This window comes from Alligator mississippiensis, chromosome 7, assembly GCF_030867095.1.
Source record: "Alligator mississippiensis isolate rAllMis1 chromosome 7, rAllMis1, whole genome shotgun sequence".
Classification (NCBI taxonomy): Eukaryota; Metazoa; Chordata; order Crocodylia; family Alligatoridae; genus Alligator; species Alligator mississippiensis.
The window spans coordinates 15,290,111-15,306,405 of record NC_081830.1 but is presented as its reverse complement, the minus strand read 5'-3'; the positions used below and the strand labels follow the sequence as shown (position 1 = coordinate 15,306,405).

Genomic DNA, 16,295 nt, shown 5'->3' with positions numbered 1-16,295 from the left:
CGCCAGGTGACACTTAGATGCTACTCGTAGCTAGGCTGTATGCATCTGGGAAGAGGAAAAGAGGCTGAGTTAGCATTTTGTTGAGCAAAGCACTACCAGCTAAACACAAATGTTTTAAAACACATATTAAGCAGCAGCTACTCTGACCCAATGGAGGTTAGAAAAGGAGTGTGGCCCAAGGAGGAAAACAGGAAAGCATGCCAATTCTAGCAGGTCAATTGTAAAGCATAGTAAGGCAGGCCAAAAGGGAATTTGAAACGTGTTTTGTGAATGAAGGAAAAATTATTTAAAGTATATCAGAAGCTGGGTAGTAAGCTGGGCTGTAGAAAATACTGAGGAGATGCCCATGCCAGAATCACACTGAATAAATGCAGAGAGATCAAAATGAAGTGACAAGGGAGGAGGTTTAAAAGTAAATCCATAAATTAAAACAGTAAGCAAGTGACTGGGACCTGATCTTATTCCCATAGAGAGTTGTGTAGGAATTATATTTGAAACTGCAGTGCTGCTGTTCATAGCATGTCACCTAGCAAGGGCCTCCGTACGAGAAGATTTACAGGTAAACAACACAACACCCAACTTCAAAAAAGGGCTCCAGAAGTCATCAGGGAACTACAGACCAAGGTTTTTCACTTCTATCCCTGGAATTTGATAGACGATATAGTCGAAATCAAATCAGAAGTCACATGGATATAGTAGGTGTTTAGGGGAAGTGTCAGCATCATGTTTTGAAGGGAAATTCTATCCCAACCATCTGCTGGAGATCTCTGGCAACATCAGTTAGCATGTGGGCAAGGGGGGTGCAGTTGATCAAATCCAGTCCAGTGCAGTCCAACCCAGCCCAATCCAACCCAACCCAGTATCAGGAGTTTCGACAAGGTCCCTCACTGAAAGTTCTTAAAATTGACCTTTTGGTGAGGGACTATGGGAATGAACAGAAGGTCCTTTAATGGATCAAGACATGATTAAAAAACACAAAACAAAGGGTCGGGGTAAATGGCCATTTTTCAGGCTGAAGGAAGGACAAGAGTGGAGTCCCCTGGGGAGAGACTGCTGTTGATGGGCCACTGTTTGTTGCTGTAGTTCTTGCCTTTGCTTCTGTTAGGGAAATATCAAATGCAGAATTACTTCCTGCTAAAAAGAGCATATGGATGATTGTTTTGGAAATGCTGTTTCTGACGGTTCATAGGTGACTGTTTCAATACCTCAGGACACTGTTCTTCTTCCCTGGCTGGTTCCCGGGTCTGGCTATATCCCATCAGTTTGCCAGTTTGTAGAGGGGAGATGGGTTTATACACAGTGAGGCCTTGGAGGAGAAGGGAAAATAAGGCTATGAAAGAAGATGCTCCATAAAGCATTACAGGATCAATTAAAATAATTATTAAATATTTTCTTTTTCCCTATAATATTCTTTTTAGATGGCTTGGTGTTTATAGAGGTATGGCCACAAACATTGACTCTTACAGAAAGTTGCAACAAGAGAAAAACAGAACACCTGCTTTCCACTAATCTGTTCCCAGCAGTCCCACGTGGGCACCTTTCACATTTTCATCAAGATGTTACTGCTGATGTGAGCTTCCCTTGCACATTTGTTGCTCTGACCCTGATCGCTGCTTTTGTTCTCCCTTCACCGGCCTTGCACAAGGCACCAAGGAGAAAAATGTCCAACAGAACCACAGAGACAGGATTCCTCCTCCTGAGGTTTTCTGACACTTGGGAGCTGCAGATCTTACACTTCCTCCTCTTCCTAGCAGCATACCTGGCAACCCTGATGGTGAATCTCCTAATAATCACAGTTGTAGCCCTCAGCCACCACCTGCATTCCCTAATGCCTTTTTTTTTGATAAATTTATTCATCCTAGACCTTGGCTCTATCTCAGTGACCATGCCCAAATCCATTTCCAACTCTTTATTGAACACCAGGGAGATAGTTTCATACTAGCTAGGGTCAGGAGGGACCTGAACAGATCATCAAACCTGACCCCCTGCCACAGGCAGGAATGAATGCTGGGTTCACAAGACCCCAGACAGGTGATTATCCAACCTGCTCTTGAATATGCCCAAGGTAGGGGTGAAGACCACTTCCCTGGGAAGTTGGTTCCAGATTTTGGCCACCCTAACTGTAAAATATTGCCTTCTGATCTCCATTCTAAACCTATTCTCCACCAGCTTATGGTCATCAGTTTATGACCAGATATCCTATGCTGGATGTGTTGCCCAAGTCTTTTGTCTCTCCTGCTTCTTGGGAGGAAATGTATCCCTTCTCATGGTTATGGCATATGACCGGTACATTGCCATCTGCAAGCCACTGCATTAAGAGATAATAATGAACAGGAGAGCTTCCATCCAGATGGCTGCCTGTGCTTGGGCTGCTAGTGTCATCTACTCTGCACTGCACACTGGGAACACCTTTAGTCTCCCCTTCTGCCACTCAAATATCATCAACCAGTTCTTCTGTGAAGTGCCCCAGCTGCTCAAGCTCTCCTGCTGTGACACATACCGCAGAGAGCTGGCCACTCTTGTCTTCAGTGTGTGTTTAGCTCTAGGCTGTTTGGTTTTCATTGTTGTGTCGCATGTTCAGATCTTCACCGCAGTGTGGAGAATCCCCTCTGAGCAGGGCAGGCAGAAAGCCTTCTCCATCTGCATTTCCCACCGTATCGTGGTCTCCCTGCTTCTTTCCACTGGTGGCATTGCCTACATGAAGCCCATCTCTGACTCCCCGTCTCCTCTGGATCACCTGGCAGCTGTTCTGTATTGTGTGGTGCCTCCATTGATGAATCCAGTCATCTACAGCATGAGGAACAAGGAGATCCAAGCTGCCCTCAAGCAACTGCTCCACAGGCTGATCCTGTCCAAGAACAATATGTTCATCTTTCTTTCATGACTTTTCTTTACTTATGTTTCTTTTATAATTAACTCATGAAATTGCTGTTTTCATACTATATTGGGCAGCTGATTTACAAAAAATGAAGGTGGTGGGTTAAGTCTGTAGCTTTGTACGTACAACGACACTTGATTTGTGTTATTTTGTGTTAACAATATTGAAGCAGGAAAGTAATGTTTCATGCATCAATTTTACTGTCCGCGGCACCTAAAATAAATGCCATCAATTGCAAGATGAGGAACTGAAGATTTTTCTTTACCAGTTGGTGTAACCCATTATTTGGATATTGACAAATATCCAGATTCTGTGAAGGTGGGATGAACTGCAGACACTTTAGAGGACAGGCACACAATTCAGATGGATCCGGACAGAATGGGAAGCTGGGCGAGAAACAACTGGATGAAGTTAAAAGAAAGAAGTACAGGTTGCTGCACCTAGGGAAGAAAAATTAAAAGCACAAATACAAGCTGGGTTATAAATGGATGTGTGGCATAGCTCATCACTACAGCAACCTAGCATCTTGTATAGATACACCTCTCCTGGTTCAAATGCCACATGCTATGAACGACATATGCCCCTGGAAGCTGGGGGGGGAATGGTGACAGCCCACAGGTGTTGGTGGTGGCAGCGTATGGGGAACCTCGCAGACAGCTGTGGTAATGTCGGCGGTGGGGGCAGGGGCAGTTGCGAGTGGTGATTGGAGGTCAGCAACCACCTACAGACACAACCAGCTGTGTTGGCAGTGGACAGCAGCAATTGGCAACCGTCTGCAGATGCTGTCAGCAGTGTTGGTGGTGGTGGTGGGGCACTGGGAAGTGGCAACACCCCACAGGTGCTGGCGGTGCTTCTTTTACGGGGTGAACCGCAAATATCAGGGGGTGCAAATGCATCCCGTACACCCCCTACACATCGCCAATGCCACATGCAGTACGCACCCCAGTGACCTGCTGTGGGCACCATGTGCCGCAGACTTGCCCCTCAAGTCTTATGCTGTGCACGGTGCTGTGGTCAGTTTGTGTTGCATGTGGTGTGCAGGGCTAGAGCTGTACACATGGTGCAAGCACCAGATGTAGCCAGTCGACAATGCACGTTGCATGCAGTGCCTCCACTAGACCACCCCTGTGGGCTTGACCTGGCAGATGGGGTCCATCTGTGTTTGACAGTGCTGGGTTCAAGGGAAGCTGGTGGTGTAGGAAAGGAGGGGGGAGCTGGGGCCCTGTATGCATACGAGTCAGGGGAAAGTGGTCTAAAGGGCTGTCATATTCATGACAGTAGATTCAGAACCATGACCCTGCTAATGATTGCTGAGCTAATATTTTGTCAATGGCAGGCTAAGGTGCCCAGGCTGGCTAACCTGAACAACAGAGCCAGATAGAGAAGCTCAGGGCCTTCTCAGAGATCCCCTGGCTTGTGTTGTGAGGGAGATTAAACCAGAGCACAGCTCTGCTGTTTTGCTAACATCTGTACAGCTCAGACTGTTTACATCTGGGCTTTTCCTTCTGAGCTGTGCAGGACTCCAGGGAATGAGTCCCATGAGCCTTTGGGAAGAAAAAATGAAAAATTGCCATCTTGCTTCACTCCTTTTCTACAAGGCATCGTTGAGGTCAGCTGCACACTCAGAAACCAGGTTGGATTTACTCCAGTCGTTCAGTGACAGAGGGAGCAGAAAAAGACCTCTGAGTTAGCTGTGCTTCTGGGGACCTAGACTAGTGGTTGGTGCAGAGGAGATCTGAGAGATCAACTGAACAAGAGCAAAGGATCTCAGCAGGGGAAGCCTGAATATGACACAAGAGACAAGGAAACTTCTACAGAAACAATTTCAGTAAGATTTCTGTACCAGTGAAGTCTCATGTCTTAGGAAGATGCAGAGGACAATTAAAAACATGCAAGTTGGAAAACCTGGCTACAGAAATCATACTACATTTTAAGTATAATAGACTCAAAGCTACAAGAGTGAATGAAGAATATTTCACTGTTTTTGCTATTAATTCAGATAATGTTATACATTTTCTAGGTCAGATGGATAAATTATAGACTTTTGGATTTAAAAAAAAAAAAATCCTGAGTTGTGGCTGGGCTAACATTTTCTTCATTTTCTAAATGGAATATCAAAATATTTTATTTTATGTAGGGTCTTGCCAGGGAAAATAATTTACTAAAATCAAATTTTCCATGAGGCAAAAAATGGAATATTTACATTCTTAGCATGAAATCTGGGGATGTTATTCATGGGAATATCACAGCCACTGAGTTGGTTACTCTCCTCCTTACCACTGCCCTTGTTCTATTATACCCAGGACTTGCACGGTGCCCTGGGAAGGAAGATGACCAACCAGACCACTGTAAACGATTTCCTCCTCCTGGGCTTCTCTGACATTCGGGAGCTGCAGATCTTACACTTTGTCATCTTTCTGGCAGCGTACCTGGCAGCTCTGTTGGGGAACCTCCTTGTTATCACTGCTGTAACTACGGACCACCACCTCCACAGCCCCATGTACTACTTTTTGGCAAATTTGTCTGTCCTTGACCTTGGATCCATCTCTGTCATTGTCCCTAAATCCATGGCCAATTCTCTCTTAAACACCAGGGCAATTTCCTATGCTGGATGTGTGTCCCAGGTCTTTTACTTGTTCCTTTTTTGTACAGCTGGTTTTGCACTCCTAACTATCATGGCATATGACCGATACATTGCCATCTGCAAGCCACTGCATTATGGGATAATAATGAACAGGAGAGCTCGCATACAGATGGCTGCCAGTGCTTGGGTTGCTGGTGTCATTTATTCAGTACTGCACACTGGGAACACCTTTAGTCTCCCCTTCTGCCACTCAAATATCATCAACCAGTTCTTCTGTGAAATACCCCAGCTGCTCAAGCTCTCCTGCTCTGACACATACCGCAGGGAGCTGGCAGCCCTTGCCTTCAGTGTGTGTTTATTTCTAGGCTGTTTTGTTTTCATCGGTGTGTCATATGTTCACATCTTCACCGTAGTGTGGAGAATCCCCTCTGAGCAGGGCCGGCAGAAAGCCTTCTCCACCTGCATTCCTCATCTGATTGTGGTCTCCCTGTTTCTTTCCACCGGTGGCATTGCCTACATGAAGCCCGTCTCTGACTCCCCGTCCCCTCTGGATCTCCTGGCAACTGTTCTGTATTGTGTGGTGCCTCCATTGATGAATCCGGTCATCTACAGCATGAGGAACAAGGAGATCCAAGCCGCCCTGAGAAAGCTGCTCCACAGGCTGATCCTCTCCAAAAACAATAGGCCCATCTCTGTTTCATGACTTTCCTTTACTTAAGTTTCTTGTATAATTAACTCATGAAATCATTGTTTTTATACTATAGTGTGCAGCCTATTTACAAAAAATGAAGGTGGTGGGTTAGTTCTGTAGCTTCGTAAAGACAATGACACTTGACGTGGGTCATTTTGTGTTAAAAATTTTGAAGCAGGAAATTAATGTTTCATGCATCAATTTTACCATCTATTCCACCTCAAATAAATGCCACCAATTGCAAGATAAGGAATTGAAGATTTTGTCTACCAGTTGGTTTAATTCATTATTTGGATATAGACAAATATCCAGATTCTGGAAGGTGGGATGAACCGCAGACATTTTAGGGGAGAGGTACAGAATACAGATGGATCTGGATAGACTTGGAAGCTGGGCTAGAAACAACGAGACGGAGTCCAAGGAAAGAAATACAGTGTCTGCACCTAGGGGAGAAAAATCAAAAGCACTGATACAAATTGGGTTATAAATGGCTTGGTAGTATGAATGCTGAAAAGGATCTGCATGGTTGGGTGGATCACAGACACAAAATGAATCAGCAATTTGATGTAGCTACAGAAGCATTAATGCAGTTTTGTGCTGCAGCAACAGGAGTATTAGATGCAAAACATGGGAGGTGATGGTACCACTCAACATGGTGCTAGTTATACTTCACCTAAACTACTGTGTGAATTTCTGGGCTTCACATTTTAAGAAGGAATATGAAGAAGCTAGAGAAGTTCAGAGATAGGTGACAAAAAATGATAAATTGTTGGAAGACAAGCCATGTGAAGGAAAGATGGAGAGAAGTTGGCATATTAGCTTGCAGAAAAGGTAATTAAGAGGCAGATCAGAGCAGTCTTGAAATACCTGAAAAACTGCTGTAAAGAAGACGGTGAACAATTGTTCTCCCTTGTTGAATGGGGAAGTCAAGCTTCATATGACAGTGAAGTAGATTTAGATTAGATTTCAGGGGGAAAAGCACCCTTGTTTCTACATTAGTGCAGACGTGGAATAGACTGCCCAGGGACGTTGTGGAGTTTCCTTCATTTCAGGTTTTCAAAAAGAGGATAGTCATTGCTCACAGATGATTTAGGAGTAACAGTCTTGCATTTGTGCAGGGGGTGGACCACGTGATCCTTGATGCCCCTTCTAACCCTATGAGTTTATTATTATTGTCATTGTAATTGCATCATGAATATACAGTGGATTAAAAAAGTCAACTGCAAGTGAATGGACACTGAGACAGTAGGGTTACTGTGAGTTTATTATGCAATTGCTTTTTATTTTCTTTTTCCTTTTGGAAGGTAGGCAGACAGATGGGTACTAGTCCTCCTAATAGTTCATGCATGTGTGAAGGGCTGGAACTTGAGTTGATATGACTAAGTTTTGTGAACTTGTCCAGTTATACTAACACAGCACTTTCCAAACAAGTTTTAAGGAAATTTCCTGATCAACTTGGCTGCTAATCACAAAACACATTACTGTGTTTTGATCATAGTAAGGGAGGGATACCACATCATCAGGGAAAAAAGGTTCAGGGCAATAGATATCTGTTCACCACTGCTCAAACAAGTTGTGGTTTTTAAGAAAATTCCCTAAAGAAAGTTAGGTGCTTACTTTAAATGAGATTTAAGGTCTCAAACTCACTTGCCTGTTTCAAAATATTCATAAGATCCTAGTACTGGATGGGAGAGTATTGCTTTCTCCAATGATTTGTTTGGTCCTAATACAAGAACGCTGTTCTCTGGGTGCATCTGTTTATGCAATTAGCACAGCCGAATGAACTCCAGCACAGTTTTTGCTGGAGTTTCTTGTTCCTGGGTGCAGAATTAAAGTAGATGGCATTAGATTAGCAATTTGCTCCCAGTCACCCTAGGCAGTGGGGGGCCACAGAGGACAGGGGATGGGGTGGGAGACCTGTCCATGGCTCCTGTGTGGAGATCAGGATCTCAGTCCAGCTCGAGGGTGCTGGCTTAGGGTGATGCTTTGTGCCCGAGTGCGGGGAGCGCGGGGCGGGGCGGGGGGGAGAGGGGCAGGCGGGTCGGGATGGTAAGAACTGGTGGGACCGGAGAGAGGGGAGACATGAGGGGGAAGCAGCACCAGGCCTTTCCTGTAGCGTTTCTTAGAGACGCCATCAGCATGCCTAGGTGGGAAATGAAGATCACATGCAATGAAGAGGATCGAAGGCCAGACTCATGGAGGGTGGGTCAGGGAGGGATCATGCTCTCGTCCTGCTAAATGAGGTGCCCCAACTGGCTGGTGGGCCTGAGCCTGGTTCCTCCTCTCCCCACTGCAGCAGTGCTCAATTTAAAGGGGTATACATACACAGGGTGCCGCCCCCAGCTGTTCCCAGCCCCGTTCAAGGGAAGGCTGATTTTGGTATCCCCCTGCAGCAGGGACGTGTGAGCTTCTGTTGCTTTCAGAGCTGCTCAGAAGAAAAGGGCTTTGCCCCAGCTCAGAGCCCTCTATTTATGTTTTCTGGCATACAGTACGAGGTGCATATGTTTTCCAGCTTCTTACCCACTCCCATGTTCTCCCTGCAGTCCCGCTGCTGCTTAGCCCCACTGCCAGGCACAGGGCATCACAAGGCCTGGGATCCCAAGATCCGTGCAACTGGGAGCTGTTCCCCACTTCAGGACAGTTCCCCCTTGTCTCCAAAACTCAGGCCTGACCCTTGTGCCCCCTGCCAGCCCAGAGCTGGCACCGGGGAAGCCTGGAGCTCCCCCTGGCTGCTGCAGGGTAGGAACAGCCCTGCACTCAACTGCTCCCACTGGGAGCAGACTTGTTCCTGATGCAGGTGCACATGTATACACATACCCAGGTGCAGTTTAGGAGGCTGACAGTTTTTACCAGACAACACTGTTTTGCCACATTGTGCTGAGATGCTACTGCACAGGACTGTAACAGCTGCACAGCTTCCTGGGCTGCAAGCTCGGTGGGCGCGCCATGTTTAGTACCCTTTGCAGAAAAGCCAGAAAATGATTGGGTGCTATGGTTTTTCCAAGCAGGAAAATACACTCTGCACCATGCATGCTTTTTATTGGACCATTTGCAATGTAATCAGAGCCCCCGCTGTGAGCTGAGGGCTCTGGTCGTTGTGCTTGCTTGAGGAGAGGAGGATCCAATTCCAACTTTGTGAGAGAGGGGAAGAGGCACATCCCCCCACTCCCTCACTGGAACGGGGACTGAGACTTGGTCTGGAAGCCAACATCAGGACAAGGAAGAGCATGTATAGCACCACCAGGAGCTAATCTCCTCACCAGGCATGGAGCTGTGCAGCTTCTGGACACAGGTTGTCCCCAGGAGAAGAGGGAAAGGGAATGGCCAGCCTCAGCTGGTAGGCTGTTTGGCAGCTGCCAGGTCAGAACCCTGCAGGCATGGGTGACTGGTGCCACCTTAGTCGGGGGGACACATGCCCCCTCAGCAACTAGTCTGTGACTGCGGGGGGTGGACGTCCCCTCATGGCCAGTCTCACCGATTGAGGTCTGTGGGCCCCACACAGCCAATCTTGTCAATTGGGAAGCAGCCACAGCACTCCTGGAAATGGTCACAGCACTCCCAGAAGTGGGTTCAGAGCCTCATAAATAACAGGAGCTGTGTCCACAGCATCTATTGGCAGATCCTAGCAATAAATGTGTTGCTATTTATTACAATGAGAGGGGAGGTTTAATTCTAAAAGGAAACTGGTTTTTTTTTTAATCAAAAGGATATGACCAAGTGAGCGTTATCAGTGCGGGAGTCTGCAGAAAGGAAATAACCCCCTGTGTAAGAAATATTCAATTACACTTACATTGCTAGATTGTATTCAAATGATTGGTTTTATTATTCTCTATTGATAATATATATATATGTATATATGCCTTCTTTTTCATTAATCTGTCTCTCTTCCTGTGTGTGTGTGTGTAAATATATATATATATATATATATATATATATATTAAAGAAACCAATCTGTTCATTGAGTTTGGAGTAAATGCTTGGACGGTGAGGGCCACACCCCAGTCAGCAGATCTGCCTGACGGAGGTCCCAGGGCTACTGGCACCTTAATGATCTGAAATCTGGCATATCGCCCAGCCTAGTGCGCCGGTGAAGTTAACTGTAGTATTAGGCTACTGCACAGTAGCATCACAGAAAAGGTGTTTGCTGGTGCTACTGTGTAGTAACTCTGGTTACTGTGCATTTATTTAATACATAACTTATACACGCACTAAGTAGATATGCAGTAACCACGGTGCAGTAGTGTCTTGTGTAGATGCACCCACTGGGCCCTTTTTTTAATGCACTGTAACCTTGAGGTTAACTAACACTTAAAAAAAAAATTAAAAAGCCCTGCATTCACCAGTTGCTGCAGCGGCTGTCACAGCCTCTGGGGCCTCATGGCAGAGCCCCCACCTAGTGCGGGGTAGTGGGGGGCAGTGGGGATTTCCCCCCTGCCTGGCAGGAGCCAGTGAGTGCGGGGCTTTTTGCTTCTTTTTTATTTAAGATGCCGGGATGCTGGGGCTGGGCGGGGAAGCCATTGATGGGGCTGGGACAGTGGGTGGGAGATTGTGTCTGTTCAGTTTGAAGATTCGGCCAATTTGGCAGCGGTCGAATCTCCAAATCAGATTTGGCTGAAACGATTTGGGACAGTGATTTGAATCACTGAATAGAATCACTGTCCCCAGAACCGAATGAATCCTAATCCGAAGTGAATACTAGCCGCTTCACACAGGTTTAACGCAGATGATACAAATCCTGGCCCAGAAATAGGAAACAATAGATAAAAGATGATGAAAATAAAGAATCAAAACATAACTTTTTGCCTTAAAAGACATGAATCCAGAAAGGCTTGTTTCTGATTCTGTGCTTCAGAGGTAAGCTGGGCTCTAGGGAATAAGTCCCAGGAGCCCTAACAAGAGAGATGTGGATAAATCACCTTCCCTCAGCATCAGTCCTTCCAAGCCAGTGAAGTTCACTGTCTTCTGCAGAGAGAAACTGGTTTGGATCTACTTCTGTCAGGTCAGTATTGACGTGGAGAGAAAGCTCCTACTAAGATATTTTGACTTGTGAAGATATGGTAGTGGCAGGGAAAAGGGAAATTAGATAGCTCAGTGGAGGGAAAATAAGCAAAGACTCCTGGCACTGGAGGATCAGATCACAAGCTGAGAAAAACTTCACATTGCTGTATGTTTATTATTCAAATTAACTGTGGGTGGTTGGTAAGAAGAGGGATGTGTGTAGAAATTAAATAGATCAGTAGAGGGAGAAATTAGATAGATCAGCTTTGACAACTTGAGATTTTTCAATCAAAAGCTCCTGGAGGCTGCACATTTACACCATTTATCCCTCCAGCCCTGTATTGATAGTTCTTCTCCATAAATTGATGGTTCTGAAAAAAATAAATGTATTGTGAACAAGTAGATGTTTAGCAAAATACATTTTTATAAGAAACATCTTTCTAGGCTTAAATTCTAAACCCCATGGCAGAGATTCAGTATTGCCCAGCAACACCTGAATTACAATCCCACCTCAGTCATTGCATCCAGATTTTGTCATTTTTCCAGAAAAAATGCCTGGAGAAGGGAGAAATCAGTAAGCCCCACAGTTGATCCCCCTGAAAATGATTTTTACATATCCGAGTGCCTCTCAAATTAGGGTCAGGGGAACCAACCAAGTGTGATGAGCAAATGCATAGTGAGAACCATCCCTTGCTCAAAAGAGTTTAAAGTTCTTGTACCCAAATGACAAAGATCAATGACACAACGTGGACATAACATGAGAATGGTATTGGTCTATCATGGCATAGAGATGACTGTCCAGATGGGGATGGGGACTGTATAAATGTGCTAATAATCATGTTATAGATTCATTTCAGACCAGGTGACACTTAGGATGCTGTCTATGTTTATGCTGTATATACCAGGGAAGAGGGAAGGGGAGGATGTGCTAGCATTTAATTAACCAGAATCTGATTGTAGTCACAAGTGCTGTGTTCACTGTGCCTCACCTTGAAGTTTGCTGAGCTTCTTGCTTTTCCTGTTGTTGCTTTTAAAAATCAGATACAAAATACCACACTCTGGTCTGCCAACTTGATGAAGGGAGATGGTTTCATAGCGAGATCTGAAATGAGGATAATGAGAGCATGAAATAATTAAAAGGCAAACCGTCTGAGATATTGCATAACCAATATTCATAATTATAAATATTGTTTTCTTGTGAAATATTATCTTTTGGGTGATTTAAATACACACACACACACACACACACACACACACACACATATATATATACACACATATATACATACACCACTGCTCCCCACCCCCACCACACACAGATTAGGACTTTTGTGGAATTTCTTTATACTCGAAAAACCGTGTTTCCAGCAATAATACTTTCCACTAGCAGTTTTACAGCACTTCAAGATAGACAGTACTGACAGTTGGTTCATGAGCTGTATCTAATATGAGACTCTCTCCTGTTATAATTGTAACTCTGATCCTGGCAACTATTCTTGTCCTTCCTTCACAGGCCTTGCACAATGTGCTGAAGAGGGAAATGTCCAACCAAACCACCATGACTGAATTCCTGCTCTTGGGATTTTCCAATATTCGAGAGCTCCAGATCTTACACTTTGTTATCTTTCTAGCAGCATACTTGGCAGCCCTGATGGGAAATCTCCTCATCATCACAATTGTAACTCTTAACTGTGAACTTCATTCTCCCATGTTCTTTTTCTTGATTAATTTGTCCATTGTGGACCTTGGCTCCATCTCAGTGACTGTGCCCAAATCCATGTCTAATTCCTTATTAAACACCAGGTCGATCTCCTACTCTGGATGTGTTGTCCAAGTCTTTGGTCTGTTCTGCTTCTTGGCAGCAAATTTATCCCTTCTCACAATTATGGCATATGACCGATATGTTGCCATCTGCAAGCCACTGCATTATGGGATAATAATGAACAGGAGAGCTTGCATCCAGATGGCTGCCAGTGCTTGGGCTGCTAGTGTCATCTACTCTGCACTGCACACTGGGAACACCTTTAGTCTCCCCTTCTGCCACTCAGATACCATCAACCAGTTCTTCTGTGAAGTGCCCCAGCTGCTCAAGCTCTCCTGCTCTGACACATACCGCAGAGAGTTGGCTGCTCTTGCTTTCAGTGTGTGTTTATGTTTAGGCTGCTTTGCTTTCATTGTTGTGTCGTATGTTCAGATCTTCACCACGGTGTTGAAAATCCCTTCTCAGCAGGGCCATCAGAAAGCCTTCTCCACCTGCATTCCTCACCTTACTGTGGTCTCCCTGTTTCTTTCCACTTGCGGCATTGCCTACTTGAAGCCCGTCTCTGACTCCCCGTCCCCTCTGGATCTCCTGGCAGCTGTTTTGTATTGTGTGGTGCCTCCATTGATGAATCCAGTCATCTACAGCATGAGGAACAAGGAGATCCAAGCTTCTTTGTGGAAACTACTGCAGAAATAATAGGTCCATCATTGTTTCATGACCTTCAATTTACTTATATATACATTTTTGTGATGAACTGTTTTCATACGATTGTGTGAAACCTGATTATAAAAATAAAGCTGTTGGACTACATTTTGTAAAATTGTAAGGACAATGACACTTTACACAGATCATTTTATATTAACAGTTTTGAAATGGAAAACTAATATCCCATACATCAAATTTTTTTTGTCCCACCAAAAATAAACCCCACCAATTGCAAGGTCATAGAATGACAGAGAATCATAGGAATTAGCATTTGAAGGGATCTCTGGGGGGACCATGGTTTGCCGGTCTGTGGCTACTTCCGGTCCAGCAGCCAAACATGCTGCAAACTGACAGCCGCAGCCCAGTGGTTGAGAACCCCGATCTAGTCCAAGTCCCAGAATTATGGAGAATTGTAGGATTGATTTTACTAATTGATATAATCAATTATTTGGATGACAGAATATATAGGTAAATATCCTACTGAGCTGAAACTGGGATGAACTGCAAACACTTTGTAGGATAAGAATAGATATGGATAGATTGTAAAGATGGGCGAAAAACAACAGGGTGAATTGTAAAGAAAGAAATGCAAGGTGCTACATCTAGCAAAGAATAATCGAAAGCCAACATACAGGTTGGGTTATAAATGCCTGGGTGGCTGCAGTATTGAACAGGATCCGGGGAGCCTGGCGGATCACAGACTCATCATGAGGCAGCAATGTGATGTAGCTGCAGAAAACTGAATGCAGTTTGGAGCTGCCACAACAGAGGTATTAGATGAAAACATGGGAGGTTGCAGCGGCCATTCTTCATGGTGCTGGTTAGGCTTCACCTAAACTATTTTGTGATGTTCTGGCCTGCATGTTTTAAGAAGGAATATGGAGAAGTTAGAGAAGTTCAGAGATAGGTGTCAAGAATGCTAAAGGGCTGGAAGGCAAGTCATGCAGGGAGAGGTTAAGAGAACTAGGCATATTTAGCTTGCAGAAAAGGCAATTAAGCAGCTATTCGTAACAATCTTCAAATATCTGAAAAGCTACCAAGAAGAAGAGGGTGAACAGCTGTTCTCCCTTGCTGCATAGGGAAGGATATAAAGCTTCGGATTACAGCAAAGTAGAAGTAGATTAAAATTTGGGGGAAAAAAAGCACCCTTGTTTTTAGAAAAGTGAGGAAGTGGAATAGACTTCCTGGGGAAGTTGTGGAGTCTCCCTCATTGGAGTTTTTCAAAAAGAAGCTGGATAGGTACTCATCAGGGATGGTTTAGGAGTAACTTTCCTGCATTTTTACAGGGGCTTAGACCACATACCCCTTGAGGCCCCTTCTAACCCTTTGACTTTATTGTTCTAATATAATAAAAGGCTTAGTCTGTCTGTCTGTCTGCCTATCTATAAAGCTTTTGCCTTACTGTGCATGTGCCGATTGGCTGGGTATCCAGGGGCTGGGCCAGCTGAGTTAAAACAGGAGCCCCTTTCCTGTGCCACCTTCTCCTGCAGCCTCTGGTGCAGTGGCTCCCTCCACCCCAACTCCACAGAAGCAAAAAAAATAATAAATTGACATGAACCCTTTAGAAATGGTGGGGCCAGCTGAGGAGAGTGTGGAGAGCGAGGCTAGGGGCGTGGGGCGCGGGGCTGGATGGGGAGCTCCATTCCCACTGGCCCCCCTTCCCCGTCATTCTTGATGGGCAATTTGCTAGTAATTATTTAAAATGAGTCACTAATATGTAGTGGATCAAAACAGCAGACTGCAAACACAAAGGCACTCAATGACATAAAACAAGCTTTTTGGTCCACCAGATGGTGGAGTGACTTCTCTGTAGTTCACCCCTTCGAATTGCTGCAGCTTTTTTTGTTTGTTTGTTTTGTTTTTTTTTCCATGTGCCAGACCCCTGCTCCCACAGCTGCATGGTAGGGCATGGGCTGGGGGCCCCGGGTTAGTGTGGGGCAGCCAGAACCGTCTCACTCTCCTATGGCACCGGCCAGGGAATGGGTTTAATTTTTTCAAAAACCCAGTGCATGCAAACACTGATGTGATGCTCCAGTATGAATCACTTTAAAATTTATAAACCAATGTAATTCAATTAGGATTAAACCCTGTGATGTGTACAGAGAACTCTCTACACTATCTTTTATTCATTTTTCTATCTGCAACTTCTGCACAGAATACGTGCTTTTTATTCCAGAACAAAATGCTGACGACTAGAGATCTCCAGGTGTCAGGGATTGGGTTGATCCTAGATGGGCTGGAGGGGTCTTACATGCTGAGAGTTGCATTGGCAACGGTGGGGCTATCCAACTGTATGGTGCTGTGAGCAAGGGGTAAGGCTATCACCGGGGTGGGGCTAAATGGGTATTGCAGGTGCAGGTGTGAGAGCTGGTTTGAATGATGAGGGAAGGAGCTGGATAGGAACTGTTGGCCAAAGTAGGTACTAATTTATAGCTGAGGCTATGCAAGGAATGATTAAATGTGTCTAGTGTTTTTAACACAGAAATCCCTGGAGGAGACTGACCAGAAAGGCCTTTCTAACCTTCAATCCAAAGACATGTGATACGAACTGTCTTCTAAACCAGAAGTCATTTACCTCCCTGCCTTTCACTGAATGGTCAGTGGTGGCTTTCACGTTAGGAAATCAAAACTGTTTTTCCCTGGAAGGTTGCAAGGACGACTTATGGGATGTCTGTGT

General features: G+C 45.0%; 2 protein-coding genes across 2 annotated transcripts; both read left to right on the top strand.

Annotated features, from left to right (window-relative positions):
• Positions 1–5,373: 5,373 nt before the first annotated feature.
• On the top strand, positions 5,374–6,165 carry LOC106740075 (olfactory receptor 14A16-like; the record flags this gene model as incomplete). Its single annotated transcript, XM_059731742.1, has 1 exon — positions 5,374–6,165. A coding segment is annotated over one exon (792 nt), but the record flags the coding sequence as incomplete, so codon positions are not given.
• Positions 6,166–12,691: 6,526 nt separating this feature from the next.
• Positions 12,692–13,609, top strand: LOC132251818 (olfactory receptor 14A16-like). The gene has a single exon (XM_059731741.1). It carries the CDS (start codon positions 12,692–12,694, stop codon positions 13,607–13,609), a length of 918 nt encoding a protein of 305 aa, XP_059587724.1.
• Positions 13,610–16,295: the final 2,686 nt, after the last annotated feature.

What these genes read in the sequence shown, in the direction of transcription:
- LOC132251818 (XM_059731741.1), top strand. Translation starts at nt 12,692, where the DNA reads ATGTCCAACCAAACCACCATGACTGAATTCCTGCTCTTGGGATTTTCC.